Here is a 9,380-nt window from a genome sequence, read left to right as displayed (position 1 = left end):
TACATTCCATTCCTAAAAATATGGGCGGTCTTATTTTGAAGGTGTGTGTGTGTGCTGACTGAGGTCAGCCTTTAGGGGAGTTACATTAATGATTTACTCACGTTCAATAAAATGCCAACACTGGTCCTGGTTCTGAAATGTTATGTTGGCCTAGAGTTATTAAGTCACCCAATGAGACAGCCAATCAGCGTTCAGAAGAGGATTCTGTGAAGTATTTTATAAAAAACAATTTCATGCAAGAATTACCGTCACACTTACATTTCTTTACTCAGACTAAGTGCAAACCCTGCCACCTTCTGGTGGCATGCAGGCAACGACAACAACACTACACGGGACGATTCATCAAACCCGTTCGAGAAACATAAGACCACACAAGTGGCAACAACTGAAAAATATGTTGTTGATTTTTTTACCCCAGCACAAGGACTGCACTAAACATTTAAACAAACATTTTTCTGAACGTCTTTGGAGGTGAGAATTGTCGCCTTGAGTCTTACAGAGAAGGCAGACGTGCTCAAACCGAGCCGCGCTCTCGCACGAGCAGTCTGACCGATTTACACATCGCGTGCGAACTAACCGCTTCTCGTGACAGCGGGACAGATGCTTCTCAGGCAAACGCTGCCTTCACTGCAGGAAGTGTAACGAGGCTCCACGGCGCATGCTCTCCAACCTCTCCTACAAAAGCTGAGGATGAATTATCTCCTGCTGTAAAGCGGTAAGTAAAGCTACGACTATACTGTTTAAAGTGTGGTTTCTTGTGTAGTTTTGAGTGTGCACCCGGTGTTCTGGTGTTCCCCTCCGAGGAACAGTGTGCGCACTGTCGCACTGTTGTTGGCCGAGGTGTGCGTGCCGCCGCACCAACAGACGTCAGTTTGAGTGGGTGAAGGAGGGTGAGCAAGGCACGCAACTGTCTGTGTCAGAGTTGCTGGTCAAAGAAGGGATAGAATTCTACTTCATATGGAGTAAATATAATAAATAGTGTTGTATTTCTCCACTTTGTTATGTAAAAATGCTGCCTATTCTGTCTCTCCAAAAAGGGATAACGCATAAACAGTTATTTTAATGTTATTTTTTAACGTGTTGTCATGCATCGGAAGCCGCTCGTAGGGCCGAGAGCACAATATTGGCATAATCATACTAACATAAATGTGAAGTTACCCTTGAATTGCTCGTTACCTGTTCAACATTTAGATAATGTCATTCTTATTTGTCCAATTCCTATGCTTCCACTTTTTATTTTTATACTCCAGTTTCATCCTAAAAGTTTGGATATGTTCTGTCAAAATCTAAATTGCCAGTTATGAAAGACATGCAACAACCTTCTGCCTTATAATTTCACTGCAACATGTTCAAAAACTGCAAGGGATAGAAATCCATGACAACAGATGCAGAAAAGTACAGTCTCTAAACATTGTTATCAACTGTAGTGTAATCTTCCTTGCTGTCTGCGTCTGTCTGCTGACTGAGTTCAACTGGCCTTTTATTATTTCCACATTTCTTGATTAAAGAAGATGCCTTCATGCAGAATGGTTTAATGATATAGTCCCACTTTGATAGTTTATTAAAATATACATGTCTATATGTGACAAGACATTTTTCCTAGTTATATCCAACTTGGCTATCATGTTGCTTCATCATTTTTACACTTCAAGCTTTAACACACAGTTTCTGTCAAATTTAAGCCATGTACTGTTATCTGCCATACATATACATGAATACTTTTAATAGCAGTAAAGGAAGCAAGTTCATATGAGATATGAGGATTATGTCATGTTAAGCTCAGTATGGATTCATTTCTATGACAGTTGCATGCCAGGAAAGGCTGTTGGGCGAGGCTCTCATAGAGTTGTGTGTGTAATAAATATATCCCTGCGTGCATGTGTGTGCTCTGGATGTTAACATGCGTGCCTGTCTCTCTGTGCGTGCAGCTCAGCGAGGAGGGGTGATGGCGGGTGCTGAGGTCACTGTGTCTTCAGGGGATCTCATGATGCTGAAGGAAGAGGAGGGGGAGGCCAGTGGCAGCAACCATGAGACTCAAGTCATCCTGCACCTGCAGCCCATCCTGCATGGGTAACATTGCTTTTAATATTATAACAGGCATAGGAGATTGCTTGCATTACCTATGTGACACCAAATATTGAGAAATATACATTTAAAATGAGATGTTCAGTTTTCTTTCCTATTTCTCTCCTATTACAAAAATGTAAATACAAAGACATAAATGCAGTTCAATATCCATGCATCAATGCAGTGTAATGCAGTTTCAACCCAACGAATGCAACAGTTAGAAATGTGGAGTTGAGAGAAGTAGTTACATTTCAAAAGTGTAGGCATGCTGGAGTTATTTACATACTTCAGTGTTAAAGCAAGAGCTTGTTTACTCTTGGATGGCATGAAATGTAAATTTCTGTTAAAAGTTACCCTCTGTCACCCTCTGCAGGGGGAACGACGACATTGCTGACACTGGAACAACAGTCTTAGCCATAGAGACGCATCATGGTTTGTTGACACAACCCTCACTGCTGAATTTAATCCAACCCTGAAACGAATAACTTACTTCTTCTAATCAATTTGTTATGAGCACAACTAAGTCTTTCATTGTCTTGTTGAATGTATTGCCCTATTATTCAACACATACCAGTTATTATAGAATATTGATCAAATTGATTGTCACATGCTTTCTACATTCATAACAGCTTTATTCACTTGAAGTGTTGCTGTTGTTTTGCTTGTGATTTGTAGAAGACAGTAAGGATGAAGGCGAGGAGGTCGAGTACGGCTACCCCATCACATGTGGAAACAGCAGAGCCGTATTACTGTTTAAGAAGTTTGTGTGCCCAGGAATCAATGTGAGATGTGTCAAAGTACGTTGATGATTTGGTGTCATTTATAATATTATCATATACAGATATAACACTTTCTTATATCTGTGCCATTCCTCTCTGTATATACTATTCTATTATAAAAATAAATGATTGTTTTCTTCATCTCTTACAGTTCAATGACCAGCTCATCAGCCCGAAGCAGTTTGTACACCTGGCTGGAAAAGCCACCCTGAAGGACTGGAAAAGGGCTATAAGACTGGGAGGGGTTATGCTCAGGTAAGCACATGATAAAAAAAAGAAACAATAGTCTGAAGACAAAGAATTAGATTAGCTGCTGGGATTTAGTATTTATCACATATGAGTGCCCATTAGATATTAAGGGTTTGGGGCATTGCTGTCATAATCCCAAAAGCGTTCATCAGGTTGTGATGAGAAATGTATCAGGTGTGAATTATTTGCATCCACCTTGATACAATATGTGAAATGACATTCAGAAAAAATGAACATGTAATAACTTATTATGTATTCATTTTTTCTTAATTGTATTCTATGATGAAGTATCACTTCTATTTTAACAAGTAGAGGTCCACTTTGAAGGTCAATGATCCTCCCACTCAACTGATAACTCAACACAGGCGTGGAAGTCACTGCATACAACAGCCCGAAGAAGATGTGCTGGTTGGAATATGTAGGCCATTTTATAAGGAAAATATTCAATTCAAAATATAGGCCCACAAATTCTAATGTATACCCTTTAAAGACAGTTGCAATTACATTTAAGGTTGAGCACACTAAGATCAGTGTTTGTCTGATCTTGCCTTCAAAGCTCCTTTGGGTGTTACGTGCGTCCTCACTGGTAATCTAAATGACCTTCAGGGCAGTTCCTCTCATCATTCTGTTGCATCAGGGTTAAACTGTCAGACTTTAAACACCTCAATCTTACGCAGTCAACAATCATGTTTATAATATGCACTTGTGTTGTGTCTGCTTTGGGCTTTGCTTCTACATTCCAGGTGTAGTGAGTAAGCAGCAATATGATGAGAGCAGGATCCAATAACAAGCAAGCGAGCCGACTTAAATGTCTCATTGGATTTATCATGTTTGCACTTGTTCTTGGTGTCACTGTGTCTCCGTCAATAAAAATTGTATCCACTCAATAATATATGTTCTCTCTGGAGTTCATGCTGTATCAGTTGACTCTCTGAAACAAACCTCGAGGAAGTCATTTAAAATGTTCAACATAATCAATCAACACTTTCACACTCGTGTTCTTTTGACCTGTTTCTTCCCTCGCAGGAAAATGATGGACTCCGGCCAGATAGATTTCTACCAGCACAACAGCGTGTGCAGCAACACCTGCCGCAGTACTAAATTTGATGTGCTGATCAACAGTACGCGGCTTCCTCCTGGGGCCTCCGTGCAGCCGAGCACGTCGTGTCTGCCTCTGGACTCTCCCGGAGGACAGGTGCCTCCCCTGACAGGTAGATTTTATCTGGCACTCAGGTTGAGTTTTTCTTCTCTCCCACATTTGCTTTGGCTGCTGTTTTGCGTGATACAGATAAAAAGAAAACATCTGCTTATATTTTGTCTGCTTAGGAACCAAGACTAGTTTTTTTAAACAAAGAAGTAAAAATGTACAACATTCAATCACATAAAACCCAATAGCACTATATGAGGATACATAAAATACATGTACAACACTATGAAAATACAAATGCTGTAAACCAATTTAAATTACAATTTAAGACACAATTTAAAAGTGGGTTCAGCTAAGTCTAAGGTGAAGTCTATCTCAGATGGAAATGTGTTCCAGAGGTTAAAGCCTTTGTTAGAGAAAGCTGATTGTCCAAATATATGTAACAGTTTCCATTCACTGTGGTAACTGTGTTACCCTTTTTCCGTTTTGTCTTTGAACGTATCTGGAGAGAGGTTCAGGGGCCAGATTGTTGATTCCTTTTGAAAACTAGTTTGAGGAAACATGAATGCATAACGTTTTCAAACCAGTGTTTGTCTTTTCAGGGTGTGACAGTGATGCCAGAGGACAGGTTTTTCTCCCTTTATTTTCAGGGACCGGTTGTATAGTGATGAGAGGTTTCTGATTGTAGTGGGTGAAGCTTGTGACTAAACTGTCGTGCAATATGAGCAACGAAAGAAAGTCATTGAATTTATGAACACCTGTGCTGCCTGAATGTATTGTTGTCATTGACGCTTATTGCTTAAAGTTTCATTTTTAGATAACTGGCTGTGTGTCCCTGTTTTTATTTATTTTTAGTATGTGTTTTAGAGATGTCCTGTTTTGTTTATAACAGACGTGAGACAGGGGAAATTAGAAAGGAAAGTGTTGGATTTTCTTAACTGCCTTTCCTTCAACACCTAAGATGAATGAGAATATGAGATGTTTATTCACGCTCTTGTCATTTCAGGGGAGGTTGTGCATGATGCAGCCGAGGTAGAGGAGCCTTTGGAGGAGAAGACGAGTGCAACAGCAGAGTGGAGTCCTAGTGGAGCCCGGCCTTCGATTTCGGCAACAGCTAATGGACATGCTGTGAAAAGAAAGAGGGCTGACACACCCGGCAAGTATTCGAAAGATGCTTGAGAATATGATTCAGAAATAATAATCGGTCCATTAAATTAAAAGCCTGAAGAGAGGCTCCATTTATTTTGCTCATGTAATATTGCCAACATCAAAAAACTACTCACCTGCAGCGCTGTCTTTTTAAGAAAATCTTTTAAATGTAAAATCCAGGTAATCTTCCAGATGTCTATCAAATGATTCAAATGATAACCTCATTGGAAAAATCTGAACTTACAGATGTAGCATTCAGTTCTGATATGAACCACTTTGTCAGCCGGATGAAGGCCAATATCCTGGAGGTACATTTTTAAAGTTTATATGGTTGATGCTCTTATGGGAAAGGACATAGGTGCAACCTACTGACCTTCAGTCTTTTTGGTGTCACACACTCGTAAGTTGTGTCCTTTAAGAAGGTGGCCCCGTTAACTGATGAAGAATGAACTTTAACAGTTATTACATCAATAATTAATGAAACCCAGTGAAAACAGAATATTAACAGCAAGCATTGCTGCTTCAAACCTAAAACACGGAGCCATTGGAGATCTGACTCTGCAGTTTTGGGATATTCTGCTTTTGTTCGCAGGCAGAGATTCACATCCCTTTATATTACTATCTACTACATCTCCACATTTCTACATGCGCCTTTTCCTGCAGGGACCTCAGCTTTGATTTAAAGGCTTTTAAAGGTGACCTGATTAGGCCTGGTTCCAGCTGCAGTTGGTAACATAGCCTCAGGTGATCGTTTGTGTGAATGGCAAACTGTACAAATTGTAGTGCCTCACTGCACAAGCGGTATTGCTTGTCACAGGGCTTAAAACATATTGACAAATCTCAGTGAAACCATTCAAGCTGTAACTATTCTCCTCTGTCTCAGGAAATGTACTACTTCCCATTAGCTAGTCTTCTTGACATTGAGAAACGCATGAATTTAGCTTCTTAAATTGGTGTTAGAGTATTTTCCAAGGACGTATTGCATTCATCTTGACAGACATTTAAGTCAATGCCAAAGTGGATGCATTTCTTGCAAGATAAGATTTCAAACACCTCTGACATTTTATTACTCTAATATACTCAACCCTTATTTTGCTCTGCCTCTAACAGGTCCCAAGTCATTTTCAGTCTTCATTCAATCTGCCCTGTCCTCTTTTCTCTCCTCTTTTCACAACCATTTCCTGCTTGTTCCTCTTCATCCTCTATCACCCGTTTAACATCCACTCTCGCTCTGCTCCACTCCCATTTCCTCTATCTTGTTATTTTCTTCTCTTTTTTTTGGTCATTGTTTCTCTATCTCGTGCTGCTTATTTCAGCTTTCCTCCTCAATTTATTACTCTCTTTTAAGCCTTTAACTATCTTTCAACTTCACTTCCAGACATTCCCTTGCCTCCATACACCATCGTATTCTGATTTATTTTTCTCTTTCTTTCCCATTCAGTCAAATCTCTTTTTTAAAAGCATACACATCCACAGGAGCACGTACTTTTTCAGACGTATACTTCTATCATCGCTTAGTTCTCTGAAACACTGTCATCTTATTTAAACACACACACACAAAGTCCCCCACATGTCTTAATATCGTCCCATACTTTTTGACCTTGTTGTAGATGGAGTGCTAAGCTTGTGGCAGGGGGTGGCAGACTCTGGCCTGATGGGGGAGGTCCTGTCCAGTCTCCAGACTGAATTATTAGGCACTCTTAAGGGAGTGGAAGCTCGCAGTGAGAAGGCCAACCTACAGGAGACAGGTGAGTTTAACCAGTGGGGCCACACTACCCAGCAGACAGGGAAAAGAATAGTTTTAGGTTGCGGTGTATATTTTCCTTCAAGTCACAAAAAGTGAAAATATCAAATTGGGGTTAAACACAAAGATACCAAATCAAACGCTTACTGCGACAGAGTCCAGAGGATTAGATATCTAATGAGGAAAATACCAATTTCTAGAGAGGATACGTGACAGAAAGTCTAGTTTGAGAAGAGAAAGGTTTTTATAGAGTTGAAATAACTGACTTTACTTTTACGTTTGTTTTGTCAGATGCCGTTATCCTTAATTCCCTTTGTAAGATGTTTGGACTTCTAGACTCAGTGAAACAAGCTCTGAACCTGAAGCGCCACAACGATGAGGACAACAAAGTGCATCACGATGTTTACGGTGAGGACTGTCACAAAGGCAACATTAAGGTACACACAGAGATATCATGGAGAATTTTATTCATTCATATCCTGCTTTTTCTTAGTTTTGGAAGATATTTTGGAGGACCAGAGGGAACAGGGTTTCAATAAATGCCCCTCCGTCAAAATTCCCCCCGTGAAACACTTACGACATCCATGTCCCAACCCGTCAAACAGCCAATCTCACAACCTGCTATCCCCCATCAAAACAAGTCCAGGGATCCAGCCCCTCTCTGTTTCTGGTTTATCTGCTGCATCTTACACTCAGCTCGCCATCAACCCTCAGGTCTTCACCCTTTCCTCCGCCTCTGCTGGCGGGGTTCACCGCGCTGGTGCCGGCAGGATAGACAGGGACTGCCAAAGGGCTGGGCTGGAGTGGGATCACGAGCTCAGTGAGATGGGAAAACGAAAGAGGCTTCACAGACGGGGACAAGAGGAGACCTCAAGGATCCTCAAAGAGACCGGACAGAGGACTATTAGGTTTCATGTGGATTCTCACCCTAGAAGTAGGATAGGAGAGGAGACAGAGGGATTGCATGACATTGAAAAAGTGGTGATAGGGGAAAAGGTATCAAAGAAACACAGAAGTAAGTGAGTGTTAGAGATGATGTCAACGGATGCCTTAAGTGGACATGTCTAATACATTTCATTTACTCTGTTTTCCTGTGGTAACGAGTCATTTTCAGTTGTTTTCTCGAGATGTCCAATTATTTATCTTATATCCTGAGAGTTGCAAAAGCACAAAACGACGTATTACAATGACCAGCCTGTTGTTTTGGTTTCAAGAGCTCCAGGAAACACTTCCGTTATCACAGAAAGTATTCTTTGTTATCTTGATATAATGACAAAAAATAAGTTGTAATCTCAAGAAAACAACTTAAATCAACCATATAATTCAAATGTATGGGTGCATGTCGTACACTTCGGACTTCTACAATCCTCTAAGGGAAGCTAACTAAAGGAGGGAATATGCCTGAGACCTGAAGACGAGACAGGCACGAGATTTAAAATATGTTTGAATACTTCGTCACACAAACTGTACTTTTTTTTTTTTTTGTATATTGAATTATTTTTAAGAGTGATTTATTGTTTAAACAATAAGAAAAAACAATCACTGAATCTACTTTCCAATGTGCACATTTGTATGTTTCTTAGCAAACAACAAAAGTCAACAAAGTTACAGTATTTTGCATGTTTTCTAATACAAAACTATCTTATTAAGCTCTGGGAAATGACAATGGGTATTTTTGTATTGTATCTTTTATAGAGCTAAAGTAATTATGCAGTTAAAATGATTATGAAATTGACTGCTGGGTAACCCTCAAACACAGGCTTCCCCCTAGTTACAAACCAGGTATTTTGAAATAAAGTATTTTAAATTTTAATTTTCACGACACCTTCAGTGGTCTGTAAATATAATATTTGATTGACTTTATGGTTTCCCCCCATGTTTTAAAATGTTTGGCAAACTTTTTCAGATTGTGTTGTAAAACTTTATTGATCAATCTCTTTATACTTTTTGTAATTGGAAATGTGTATTTAGTGAATCGCTCTCGTGGGTGGGGATTTGATGTTATCTGTTTTTTTTGTGGAGGAAGCTCTCACACTAAGGCTTGTATCTCGGTTTACGGAATAATGCCTAAGACCTGCCTCAAATCTATGCACGAGACTATCACTGTCTCAGAAAACATAATCCTTCTTTTAAAAATAATTGAAAACAATGTAATGTAAATACTGTGACTGGTGATGTGCTGTTACTTTAAACAGGGTGCTGTTATTGTATATGCTGCAAATACATAAACGTGTGCTTTTTTTGT

At 39.8% G+C, this 9,380-nt stretch overlaps 1 protein-coding gene across 2 annotated transcripts; it reads left to right on the top strand.

Moving 5' to 3' along the window:
• The first annotated feature begins 25 nt into the window (after positions 1–25).
• On the top strand, positions 26–9,377 carry LOC306824366 (glucocorticoid modulatory element-binding protein 1-like). Of its 2 annotated transcripts, none has more exons than XM_079344478.1 (10): positions 26–715; positions 1,929–2,070; positions 2,441–2,499; positions 2,743–2,864; positions 2,998–3,101; positions 4,122–4,306; positions 5,249–5,398; positions 7,002–7,139; positions 7,427–7,543; positions 7,629–9,377. In XM_079344478.1, exons 2-10 carry the CDS (start codon positions 1,946–1,948, stop codon positions 8,156–8,158), a joined length of 1,530 nt encoding a protein of 509 aa, XP_079200604.1. In that variant the 5' UTR covers positions 26–715; positions 1,929–1,945; the 3' UTR covers positions 8,159–9,377. The 2 variants fall into 2 exon arrangements, with proteins under 2 accessions (XP_079200604.1, XP_079200605.1); XM_079344479.1 differs by lacking the exon at positions 26–715 and adding an exon at positions 913–962.
• Positions 9,378–9,380: the final 3 nt, after the last annotated feature.

Source organism: Symphodus melops (genome assembly GCF_947650265.1).
Source record: "Symphodus melops genome assembly, chromosome: 5".
NCBI lineage: Eukaryota > Metazoa > Chordata > Actinopteri > Labriformes > Labridae > Symphodus > Symphodus melops.
Note: the sequence above shows the minus strand (reverse complement) of the source record. Positions and strands in the feature narration are given on the sequence as shown.

What these genes read in the sequence shown, in the direction of transcription:
- LOC306824366 (XM_079344478.1), top strand. Translation starts at nt 1,946, where the DNA reads ATGGCGGGTGCTGAGGTCACTGTGTCTTCAGGGGATCTCATGATGCTG. An exon ending in TCAATGTGAGATGTGTCAAA is followed by an intron (nt 2,865 to 2,997) that starts GTACGTTGATGA and finishes CATCTCTTACAG; the next exon opens with TTCAATGACCAGCTCATCAG. An exon ending in GGCCAACCTACAGGAGACAG is followed by an intron (nt 7,140 to 7,426) that starts GTGAGTTTAACC and finishes TTGTTTTGTCAG; the next exon opens with ATGCCGTTATCCTTAATTCC.